Source organism: Colias philodice, chromosome 26 (assembly GCF_061535455.1).
Source record: "Colias philodice isolate Cphi_HAF_F1 chromosome 26, ilColPhil1 Martin Lab GWU primary, whole genome shotgun sequence".
NCBI lineage: Eukaryota > Metazoa > Arthropoda > Insecta > Lepidoptera > Pieridae > Colias > Colias philodice.
Window position 1 is genome coordinate 6,153,101 of NC_143111.1, and position 14,011 is coordinate 6,167,111.

The following is a 14,011-nucleotide window of genomic DNA, read 5'->3' on the forward strand; positions in this document are numbered from 1 at the left end:
GGGTGTTACGACCGCTATGTGTGTATTGCGTGTCTGTCTGTGCCACCGTAGCTCGCTAACGGGTAATACGAATTAGATGCATAAATAGATTTTTGTTACATTAGTTGTTTATTATATTATATAGGGGTAAGTGGGAATGAAAAAAACGAATGTTAGTTGTTAATGTAGGTTATACCCAAGTGATATATCAAATGAAAATAGACGACATGTCAGAAACAATTAGTCAAATTTTATCAAAATCGGTTCATCCATTTATTTGATATAGGGGTAAAAGTGGGAGTAAATAAATGAATTTTATCAAATATACTCAAGTGACGTATCTAATGAAAGACATGACGTGTAAAGTACAATAAGACATATTTTATCAAAATTGGTTCATCCATTTATTGGATATAGGTATTAAAGTGGGAATAAAAGTTGTCAAATAATATACCCAAGTGGCATATCAAATGAAAGGGCATGACCTGACGTGAGAAGTATGATGAGGCATATATAATCAAAATCGGTTCATCCATTTATTGATTTATAGCGGTAAAAGTGGGAATGAATAATCGAATGTGGTCAAATAATAATATAATCAAGCGGCATATCAAATGACGTGTGAATTACAATTAGTCATGTTTTATCAAAATTGGTTAATCTGTTTATTACATACCTACTAGATTTCCGCCCGCGGCTTCGCACGCGTTTTCAAAGGAAAACCCGCATAGTTCCCGTTCCCGTGGGATTTACGGGATAAAACCTATCCTATGTGTTAATCCAAGTTACCCTCTATATGTGTGCTAAATTTCATTGTAATTGGTTCAGTAGTTTTTACGTGAAAGAGTAACAAACATCCATACATCCATACATCCATACATCCTTACAAACTTTCGCCTTTATAATAGTATTAAGATAGGGCACCTTAGGGGTGATAGTGGGGATAAATAATCCATATGGAGTACCAAACGAAAGGATATGACATGTACATAATATATAGGTATGATTAGACATGGTTTAGATCAAAATCGGTTCTGCCATTTACTAGGGGTGAAAGGGAAAAGTTGAAAGTCTGTGAAAGTAAAAGGAATATGGGAGCGGGAGAATAACCACATCCTGGAAATTTTGAACTCTTCTTCTTCGTACCTAAGTTTTATAGCTCAGTTTAGTAATAAATTTTACTAACAGTTCTTTTGTGTTATTATTTATATTATTTCTTAACTTTATAATAATGTGTAAGTACTTATAATTTAGTTATATATGATAGTACGTGTCTCAAGACGTGTTTACTCAATAATTGTGTGTTTAGTAGTAACTACTATGCAGTCACTATTCCGCGCGGACGAAGTCGCGGGCACAGCTAGTGAATTAATAAACATTGTATGTAGTGCATTAAAACACAAAAAATAACATAATATAATAAAATAACATACATATTTGTAGGTAGGTATAATCGTGATGTTTGAAAGGCACTAAGTACGTCAGAGAATAATTAATGCTTATCAGTTACCGGTAGGAAAAAAATTACCTTAAAAATACTCACTTATAACTAGGTTATACATACATAAACATTTATACAACCGTCGTTCCCACAATATCCATAAACCATATCCTAATTACATATTATTAAAACAAATCGTCATACAACACCAAAAAATAATTGTAATTAACACACAGTTCAAAGTCCATTTGCATGTTTATTATACAATAGCTTAATAAGATTTAGATAAGCGAATGATTGTTTATCTCGATATATAAACATACAGTAATTATGTAACCCATCTTACATAAGGCTCATTATTGTACACTAGCTATGCCCCGCGGTTATACCCGCATTGCTCCGCTCCTATGGCTTAAGCGTGTTGATATAATATATAGCCTAAATGTTGACCCGATCTGTTAGTACATACTTAGTAATAGTGCAAAATTTGAGTTTAGCTCGGACATACATACAGACAAACACAAAAATTCTAAAAAAAATCTCAAATATTTTTGTACTCTATATCGTTTTTGGATCACGCCCTAAGTATTCTTTAAAAAAATATTCAATGTATGTAAATTATATTTAGGTATCTGATTATGAAGCGTTTTAATGATGCAAAATAGAACAAAACTATGCGTGACTCAATGTCAATGTAAATCCAGAAATACAGTCAGAGAAGTTAAAATAGATTCAGATGGTTCAACGGATGTCATCGATCAATGTGTTGTTTTGCAAACGGTGTGTGATATACTGAATATTTTATAGTGTAGCTTATGATGGAATGTAGCTTAATGAATCATTTAACACCTATACTATCCACAGTAGAAACAAAAAGTAGGAGTTGGTTTAACAAGATACTGTAAATGGCTGATCAATTAAATTTATCGATATAGATATTATGTATGAAATTTCCAAAATTCCAAATTTGTCAGTATCATATAGCCAGAATTTAAAACGATATGAATTATAAAGCCTAAGCCATTTGAAGTGCGAATTACATATTTCTTAAATATCTTTTCAATACAAAACACATACATTCAGACTTTCTATTATGTATTATTAATGCATAATTTGATCTATTTATTCTTGTTACGTTTTCAAACCTCAGCCCTAGTCAATATAAAACATATAAAACAAAGCTGTGGACAGAAACTTAGAAAGCATGAAATAATAACAGAAATTAGTAGTACAGTCATGTTTTAGCTCTACATAACTACAGAAGTAATGATAGATAGTTATTTGTCCGCAACCAAAGTCATTCAAATCTATTATTAAAATAAAGGATAAACCAATATCCTATTCCTGAATGCGATCTGTTATAATTATGGCGGTTTTGAATGACATTTATGACTTCCAGTGTGATAAATGTATATATTGTTTATGGTCCGGGAGCCAGCAGCAGATTTTATGACCAAGTTCCTCTCAAGCGGTAATTAGTAAAATGCATCAAAGTATAGTATTATGAAGCCTCGTGAACGTCAGCTGGAGCTCGGTTGGGGGGAAGAGCGGTTGTAGCCTCCCGTATCAGCTGACGGTTTTTCCACCAAGATACAGCCAGCTGACATATATATTTATCCACAGTTACATATAAGCTATCATCAGGTAAATTTTTGTTTGAGAGGAAATAACGGAAAATAATTTTTTCTTTAAATTTAACTTTTATGTTCGAGACACCAGCTGACGTATAATACACCATGTTGTAACCAGCTGACTATTTTTTTTCGTTGAGATATTGGGTTAGCTACAATTTGACAAATTTTTAGCTGAGAGGAAATGAATGAATGAATGTATTTTTTTTCCTATGTGCGTGGGAGGCTACAACCGCTCACCCCCCCAACCGAGCGCCAGCTGACGTTCACGAGGCTTTATAATACTATACTCTCATGCGTCTGACGAATTATCGCTTGAGAGGAAATAATTAACCAAATTTGCACCTGGCTCCCTAACCATTATAAATAACGAGCAAGCTCGGCTATAATGTAATAACTCTCTAGAGTCAACAATATCGAATTAAGCTCGCTACCGTTTTAATTGAAATGTATGCGTTCAACAACTAATGTTGATATGACTATTAATAAACATATAATATCGAGCCAATATACTCTTTATTACACTCTCATTACGCTTGTAATTGGTTGCACTATTTTCACAATAATGAGATATGTTGTGCGTATACTGTTTGATTTCCGTGCACATGACTCATGAAATAGACGTGGTCTCCAGTGACCTCAAAGTTCATCGCGATAGTTGTACATCTTATTATTGTATAATATGCAAATACTTTTACGGATATTAAATATTATAATTAATCTGAAGAGTACTTGAATTGGGTACATTTTCGAATTTACTTCTTTATTTGTTTTTGGCATTTTGTAAAGTTGAGTGAAATGCGTATTAATTTTGATAAGAATGTTAATTTTAAGACGGTTCGATTTGTATATAAATACTGTAAATACATGCTTAATTCAAAACAGATATTTCTCTGTTTGTAACTTGAGATTTTACTACCAAGTAAATTATAAGGATGCGTGTTTATAGAAATTACAAAAGGGTTTCAACTTTCATTACCTAAAATTACTCATGAACAGTAAGGAAAATATGCCAGGAACATCAAACAAGTATCATAGATATAAATAGCACACAACAATTTGTGAAAATTATTCCATGTTAACATTATTTCGTATATAGTATTTCGTTCTTTTAATAGTATTAAAATGGCGTCTATTGCATTGCAGTGATCGATTTTCAGTCCTGGATAGTTGTAACTACGACATTACACAGTAATTTGTTATTTCAGGTGTTTTTACAGTTATTTTAATGATGTTAGAAGTATTATTGCTTATGTTGAAGTGCTTTAGTCGGTACAAAACATTAGTTCAGGTGCTGGGTCTTTTTTGTTAAAATTGAAGAATTTCTCTAAATTTTCTAATTAAAAATATTGACGTATAACATCTTAAAAATATAATGAACAGCCAAACAGCAATCATATAACGGTGTATCATGAGGTTAACTGAAACAATATATCTACGGGATACTATCAATGGATATCTTGATTGTCAATATTGGTATGTATAATACAAAGTTACTTTGTTTACATGGTTTTTGTTTTTGTGTGATTTGGGAAACTACAGAATTTCATTGCAAAGTCCTTATAATTGATAACCCAAATAAATGTCCGGGCGTCACATATAAAATGAAATACACATGACAAATTAAACGTTTTCAAAACAAGCAAGTTACCATACAGGGAAGCGGAAGACTCGATTGGTCCATTTGTATGCAGAGTATAGGACCGAGATCGGTGATATGGCGACTTATGTATGTGTGACTGTTTTAACTGTACTCAGTTTTAAACTGTCAAACATATAAAATTAGTTTATTTTTTACTAAGCTTATTGCCGCGGCTTCGCCCGCGTATTTAAAGAAAATGTCTTTGGAATATAAGTATTGGGGCTTACACCGCGGTAAAAGTAACCTATGTCACTGTCTAACTTCCTAACTATCTCCAGACACGAAAGTGGAACAAAGTAAAAGAAAAATCAACAAGAAAAAGACAAACATACAAACTTTTTCATTTCACAAATAATGTAGTAAATGATATCAAGTAATAATATAATGCATGTCCGAAAGTAAGAAGGAACTCGAAAGAAGTAGGAACTGCTCTTATAAGTTGAAAGTATCACATTCGTCATAGGTACCTATCAAATATTTACTTTATGATTTATTATATTATGATATTATCTATACGAGTGCAAAGAAGACTATGGTGGATCTTCATGATTTTATGAACGTTATTTTTATATTTTTCTATATAAAACTTCATAAAACCCATTATTTCCAGTTCAATAAGTTAATCGTAGGAAAACGCTTCCTATAATTGTTTTTATATAAAAGCTTGCATCATGCATATAAGCTTAGGTATTAAAAATAAAACAGAATAAAGCTTAATACAGAATTTCGTAGAAATTTGTTATGTAACAGAACAAATTCTTTCATTTGAGATGATGTTGAACAGATAGGCCTCTTGTACACACACGGTTTTTCAGGACACAGCTGTACGGGCTCGTCTACAAGCTTCCATTATAGTGACCCATACAACACTGACGACCATGCCTACACACGGCGAATTAACCGTAGATTTTCAAGTCGGAAAACCGTGTGTGTACAAGAGGCCTTAAGCGTACGGTTTTACAAACATTTATGTTTAGCATGGCTTTGTTTGAAAATTTAACAATACATTATGTCATAGTTTTGTATTACCGGTATGTACTATGTACCAACAACATTGAGTTTAGAAATTGTAAATTAAAGTTGTTTGAAATTACGCTATTAGAAATATTTACAAAATTTACAACACAATAATAGATCGATTTATTTAACACATGTTTTATCTTGTAACTAATCTTATCATATCGCAATTGTGCAACTTCTAAGATATTAAAGACAATTATACCAGAAGTTGAATAGAAAACAATTACCGATTGTATTGTTATTAATAATCAATCTTAATTATCGTGAATTCGTGACATAAAAGTAACATTAGCCTTATTATCAATAGATTATTATTAAAAGACCTTACATACAGTAGGTAGGTCTCATAGTGAGAGAAACTTCGACTGCATACACGCGTAAGAATGTCAAAGAATAAACTACACAAAAGAATAAAAGTTATTGTAGTGCAGTACCGATACCGATAAATAATACAATTATTACAAAGGAAGAATCCTGAAAAATTAAATTCCCGATAACTTCTTTGTAATGGTTTCAACTTTCAACACAATACGTTTTGTATACTATCTTAGGATCTCGAGGCTGGGCTACATTTGCAAGTGTAATGACAGACAGATGTCAAACCTGGCTATATTAAGAGTATGCATTGAATATATAATAGCAATTCAAGGCCGAAGGCCCTTACGAAAATACTCTGTAGATGAGAAAATGTATGAAAATTTAAAGAGGAGATTCCATTTTATGACCATACAATTTTCAGGCTTGTATTGCATATTATATTATTGATACAAGTGTATGTGTACAATTATTGTGTTTACTATATCCAAATTTGAATCGTCACTTGTTTGAGTTTTACAAAAGTGTGAATACAATAGTAATCCATTGCCTTGCTCTGATTATATCTGTTTTTAAAACGTTTATTTTTCACATTGTTTGCGTTAATAGACTTGTAGATAAAAAATGTGGGGAAGGATAATGAAAAACATTTTCCGAGTTACGAATTTTGTATATTATATAGATTTTATATTAAACCTATAAACAATGGAGAGGAAATATTGCAACGAATGTTTTATATTGTAAAAGTAATATGTGTGATATTCTATGATTTTTAGCCATGTATATCTATATAGAATGAATCTTTTTACCCCTTTTAATATCTGTACCATATAACAATATGATGCAGCAAAGCTAACTGAGAGGTTGATGGCGAGAAAGAGTTAATAAAAATTAAAAATATTACAAAAAAGTTTTTGCGTGGGGATACAGAAAATTTATCAAGGTTTATTACAGATTACAGCAAACGGAACATATTTTTAAAGATCAGCATATATTATTACTTATATCAAAAGCGTTTTTCTTGTTATACTAACATTAATTTGGCACTCACTTTTTATAAACTCTTTTGATCTTTGGACCAATTCCTTTGATGGAAGAAAATACTTATTTGGATTTATTTATTTTATGATATTACAAAGTAACGAGTCTTCTCAAAACGTAACGCGTACTGTATGATGTATCGTAATTTTGTAATTACAATTGCCAATACTCGCAAACTTATTCCAATGTATAAAGGACTTGTATTCTTTCTGGCTTCTGTTATATTTCAAAGTTTGAATATCAGCTTTATTAATATATAGTCCGCTTTATTATTTATTATTTAGTTTAGGTTTCTACCCCGCACTGTTGCGCTTAGGCGCTGTCTCTATATGTAATATGCTTTAATCTTTAAAACCGTGCAACATATTTTGAAGCGGTTTTTTAATAGATAAAGTAATTCTTCAGGATGGGTTTAGTAAATAATTTGTTAAATTTTCTACAAAACGAACGAAGCCGCACGCGAAAAGCTAGTAAATAATAATATAGGAAATATCTTCTTTATCCTATGTTTATCTTCCGTGGTCAACATATAAATGCTGTAAACTGCCATTAAATATATATAAGAGGTTTGTTTGTTTCTGGTGTAGGGAAGCAAATGCTATTTAATTGTTTTAACGACTTCCTTGTGAAATAAAATTGATCAATAAAAAAGATGCATGTCTTGTACATACTTTTTAAGTACATACTTCTTACGTCATGCCATGCGTAATCAGATGAATGAAAAGTTTGAAAAAGTATCGTTACTTTTTACGTATTCGTCTAAACCTCTTAAAAAGTTTTTGTACGGAAATATTAATAGAATTTTCTCAAAGGAAATGGACTTGATATCATGGCTATAAAACTGGAGGGGTGTGATTATTGCGTGTAAACGCGAATTTTCTTAGCGAACAAAGGAAACAATATAGGAAAAAATATTTGTACATTAACCATCAATACAATAAAACAACTAACGGTATGTATACTAGCCACTAGGTATATACCTACGAGAACATTTCTATAGTAAATACTGCGATCAATTGGCGATCAAAGGTACCTATATTATACATTCGCAAAGTTGACTATTCATAAACAATTCAGCACTGCGAAACTTTTGATATTAAACACAAATCAATAATCCCAAGCGAAGTTCCTGTATTCCAAACAACGTTTTGCACTGACGCTTGTTTTGTTGTTTAGTTTAAGGCGGGGATTCATATTGAAATGTTTTCGAAGAGCTGGTATAAATCATAACAAATGTTTACCGAGAAAGAAGTAAAGAACCAATTTATAGTAGAGATGAAGGCAAAGTTAACTGAGCACGCATTATGAATAATAACTCAAAAGTTGCTCGTTAGTTCTACCACAGGTTCTACATCAAATCTGCCAAATGAAGGCGCCAGCTTAGGTACGCATTAATAATCATCAAAATTGATTTACCCCATAAAAAAGAAAGAAGTCTTTTGACTAATTAATCTGTTAAAAACCTTCAATATCTAAACGTTATTTCCATTCTTTACAGACCGGTAAATACGGCGAGGGCTACATCGGCTCAGCGCGCGGCATGGCGGTGCACGTGCGCGCGCGAGGGCCGGACGGCGCGCACGACCACACCGGCTGCAAGTGGCCGCTGCTGTCCGTCGCCGCGCCGCACGACCCGCTGCCCAGCGAACCCTGGATAGCTGTGATTCGCCGGGGCAGCTGCAATTTCGAGATCAAGGTATTACATATACCTAGTCCTAAGTATACTCGATATCAGTTTCTAGCTGACTACAGCTTTAAGCTTTGCTGATTGGATGGAGGATGGATTTGTACAACAGTCAACACTAACTGCCAACCGCTTTTGCAACATTTATCATTGGTGGCCCGCTTCTATTGGTCGTAGCATGATGTTTTGTAGCCTATACAACCTTCTATCCAACCCAAAAAGAATATTTCAAGTTGAATAAGAAGTTCCTGAATGTAGCGTGTTTAACTAAACGAAGAAAAAATTGGTGGGATTTATTATATGATTTTTATAGATTAAGTCATGGGCTAGGGCTATACATCCTGCTGACAGGGAAACTTTTATAACCGAATATGTAGGTCAACATGACAGTCCTTTAAACAGAGAACGTAATGTAAATATGTATGGAAAATACTGTAAACAAGTATGTCATAACATATCTTAGTCTGATGAAGTCTCACTTATTCGGGTCAATGAGCTAAGTCCCAATTTTAGAGATAAACATCTAAATTCTCTGAAATGAAATGTTGAAGTTCAACTTTTTTGATGTACACCGTCCGTGTAAATAAGGCCAAATTACATTACCATCTAACACAGAAAAAATGAATAGGCGATATTTCTCAAGCTAAAAACATCAAACATCTTAACAAATGAGTTGTTAATAAAATGGTCATTGTTATTCAGTTCACGTATTTATAAACATGAGAAATATGCAAATTAATCCTAAGCTAAGTAATAATTTCTTAGGTAATTGCATCCATGAATATATTTTACGTGTTTTTGGGACTATGTAGTGGCAAAAAGTTTGTCCACGCTTTTGTTATAAGTGGCCATACAACCGAAACAACCATATTTTTATAGCTTGAAAGAGAAAACGATTAAATAAGATAATTAGCAGTTATTTTAACACAAAAAATATACAAATAATATAAGGTATCAAGATCAGAAGAAAATAATTTCTAATATCGGCGCGGTCGACTTAGACCATTATTTTCTGGGTGCTATAAATGTGTTTTCAGATTATTTCCTTATTTAACACTGTTGCACTAGTCTTGCAAGACTCGATTACGACTGGAACAACTGAAACGTTTTGAATATTTCTTTTTGTTTTTAAAGTTTATTTCTAGAAACAGAAAATTGGGAAAATCCGAGTCGAATCAATTTCAGTTGAAACCAAGTTCACCGGGTCGTCTAGTTTTAATTGAATTGCAAATAACACAGAATGACAGTTATATTTTTGTTTATTGTAGATGTTGCAAGCACAGGTTGCAAGTGCTGTCATTTTCATTTCTCTTATTTCATCCCATTTTTCACTTGTTAGCAAAAGGAGGTCAAACATGTGTCTGTGAATTGAGGATAACTAAATATGAGGCATAATAGATTCACATGTTTATTTTTTATTACAAGAAAAACGCGTAAATGCCTTGACCATCCACAATTGTTTAGAATTTAATGTCTCAAACGTAAAACAGAATACAAAAAGCTGCAAATACATAAATACTTTTACGACTATTTCAATGTTATTCACAACAATATATGTATATTCCTATATTTATAGGCTATATCCAAACAAGTAATATATAGCTTGAAAAATTTGTTTTAACGCGCTAATCTCAGGATCAATTTCAAAAATCTTTCACCGTTTGATCCGTGATGCCTTGTTTTTACGTGAGGAAATTCATCATGTATACCGGCTACTTCGGGGGCAGCAGCACGGTTATGTCAGACTCCTACTGACTAAAACTTCACGGCCTACAACTAAGGAGGGGATCCCGTGATCTCCGGTGGGAGCGCTCACAGTTTGATCCGTGATGCCTGCGTGCTATAATAGGCTATACATATATGTACCACGAACGGATCCGAGGCTGACAGATAGTATGTTTATTAACATGATATATACATAGTTTAACATAAATATAATCTCTTACAGGTGCAGAACGCGTGGCGGGCGAATGCGTCGGCGGTACTCATATATAATGACAGAGACACCACTCTGCTGGAGAAAATGAAGCTATCTACTGATAGTGGACGTAAGTGATGGCAATTTATATGTAGCTATTAATAATATAAGATGGTGTAGTTTTGCGAGAGATATTATCCAAGTGTACAAGATTACATAGGATTGAACATATAACTATAGGTACATAATATTATACGTAGGTTCCACGGATGCTATAGATTTGAAGTATCGTATTAAGATTTTTTGAATCTCGAATCTGAATCAGCTTATGTATGACTCTAAATGTTAAAATAAGGAATGAGAAAGTTTACGTTGCATTGATAAAATGATATACGCGACCCTAAAGGAAATGAGATAATGATATTTTTAGATCACTATTATTAGAAAAAACAGAAACTAAAACTAGAAAAGTTACAGAATGTTGTGACATAATTTACCTTACATTTTGACGAGTACCTACTACGATAAAGAATAAGATAATATATCTTTAAATAAAAAGTTTTCAGCAAAAAATATACCAATAGTTCCCTTGAACCCCACAGTATCAACTAACAAAATTTTAAGACGATACACAAAAAAAAATCCACTGCTTGGCGGGCGGAGTCTAATAGCTCGCTATCGCGAACGCGGGTGTGCGCGAAGTCATTCTTGCAAACTCGCCGCGCTGCCGCTGGCCGACTCGGGACAAACATGTATGGAGTCGTCATACAGTTATAATATTGTCATACATTTATTTAATTGTTGATTTATTGGTTTTATTTTCTTGCTTATAAACAAATAATCTTCTTTTTAACAACTACTTAGACATTATTAATAATTATTATCATTTCGTAATGTTTACTTTATTACAAAATAATACAGGTTATAAATAATCTTTAAAATAACAAAAAATATTGTTACTCTGAAAAAATGAAATGGTACTCAATAACGCGGACTACTGAATTGATTTAGATAGAATTTGATGCTGACGTAGATATTACATCATGCCCAGAAATGAAAGGTACTATTTCTGAAAGAAGTTATAAACCCTAATTCTTCTCAGTCAAAGTCAAGAGTGGAAGATATCACTAATACAGTAAAACTGATGCGAAACTTTGGATGTTAATTTGTATATTTTTTTGTTAGTTGTTACTTAATCTCGTCAAGACTACATTACCAATTTTGATAAAATATAGCTAATTGCCTGGATTTACACATAGGATACTTTTTATCCGAACTGAACACTTCTGTGGGATAAAACAGGATTCACGATATAACCTAATTCCAAGCGGGCAAAGCCGCGGTCGGAATGATATTTTTTTAAATAGAAAAATTGTTTTAAAAAAAACACAAAATATATTGACGCATGTATTTATTTTTTGCACTCTATATAATTGTAATTATTCATTACAAATAATCAAAATAAAATAGCCAGAACAAAGTTAGGCCCTGGTAGGGTAGGTAGGCAGGTACAGCAATGTGAGACGAACACTGGCTTATTAATTATACCAATAATAATGTATTATAAACATTAAATTAAGTTTACAACAAAAATACATAATATTAGCTAATGTGAAAACGAATCAACCAATCATCCCACAACAATGAAATGTGCACACAAATATTCATCCAAATCGGTTCATGTGATTAGGAGGAGTGACTGCAGCGCCATTCGCCGGGCCCAATTGTGTTTCCAGATCACCCAGGAACTCAATTTAATATACTTACACAAAATTTTTCGAAATTAAAACTCACATTACTATGTAAATATGAATATAAACCTGTTTTAGTACTAAGCAATTTCCCGCACAGGTGTAGTAAGTATAAATGAAATAAATATCAACATCAAATTCTTTATACAACATACTTATCTACCACCTACTAAGAAATGTAATTCTTGAAATTTTTTCGTATTTTTTTTAAATATAATACTACTCCAATGAGCTCCTGTTCCATATCACGTCCGCCATACTTCCACTAAGTTCACCATGATTTTTTATTTCTTTGCACTTTGTTGCTTTTTGCTAAAAATGGAATCATGCGATAAAACCAGTAGAACGTTGATAACATACATTTTTGACTGAATAAAGGTACTTACGAAGGAGTGGGTTCACATTGTGAACAATCAGTGGGTTTATTTTCCTTCTGGATTCCGGATTTCTGAAAAGATTATCTATGCTATAAATGAAAAAAATCTTACACATTCGTTATGTACTTAAAACAGGGGTACATATCAAACATCGTCTATAATACAATTATCATCAAATTTAAAATAAAACCAACTTCTTCATTAATTTGTTTCAATTGTAAGCATTCTTTTTTCTCCAACCTTTATGTTTCTTCTTCTTATTTTCTTTATTGTCCCCATTTGTCTCATTTTGTCTTATCGTGTTGTCACCCTTTTTTACGATTGCGCGAGCGACACAAGTTCCCCGTGTGACGGCCGTAGCGGGAATGACTCGTGCAGCGATCGGGGTAGGAAGGTACAGGGCGGCTCTCGCTATATTGGCTGGTCGCGCGCTAATTTCAAGTATTTCTAGTTTATTTCAAAACCATCGCATATTTCAAAATTCTAAATCGGTAGACGTATAGGTTGTATATTTTATAGTTAATATCCAAAAAGTCGTAACTTTACGTTTGTTATTTTGAAGATGCCAGAGATTATAAAAAAATAACAATGAGAACTTTGTATTTTTTTTCTATCTAGAAAATATCATGGAATCATGTTTCTAAAACGGTAGACGTATTGAACTTTCTTGTCAAGAATTTTCATCACGACAACTTTAATAATATAAAAATTACGAAGGTTTGAAAAGGGCCGTAAATGTTAGAAAAATTAATTCATCACCTTAACTTCATAATACGGGCGTGACTAGGCTATTTTAAGTAAGTTAGTATAAAAAATCATCAAAAGGGCGATCATGTGAATAAGGGTCAATTTAAAAAGGTTATTGTTATTTTAGTATAAAGTGTCACCCCAACTCAATTTGTCTAATGACTTAAAAAACTGGTTTTAGAAATGGTTATAGAAAATATACTAAATGTACAAAGGAATAAAAAAACATATGTATTTGTTAAAACTGCTTTAATAACCGTTTTGAGTATTGTATTAATACTTATAATTGAGTTAGTTGATATTTTCTAGAACTCTTGAACGACTTATCTAAGTTATTTTGTCTGCAATAATCACACTAACAATATTATAACCTAACGTATGGTTTCTGTAACATTATTTATCTTATTATATCGTCTGGAATTAAAATTAAAGGAATTATTCATTATGATGATATACAGTTGACTA

At 32.4% G+C, this 14,011-nt stretch overlaps 1 protein-coding gene across 2 annotated transcripts in view; it reads left to right on the forward strand.

The window, feature by feature from the left end:
* Positions 1-14,011, forward strand: part of LOC149476950 (E3 ubiquitin-protein ligase goliath-like) — a 50,143-nt gene that overhangs the window by 22,588 nt on the left and 13,544 nt on the right. For both annotated transcript variants that reach the window (XM_089711512.1, XM_089711513.1), the window contains exons 2-3: positions 8,568-8,765; positions 10,702-10,801. In XM_089711512.1, the coding sequence (XP_089567638.1) occupies positions 8,568-8,765; positions 10,702-10,801 (298 nt within the window). The remainder of the gene's footprint in view (positions 1-8,567; positions 8,766-10,701; positions 10,802-14,011) is intronic.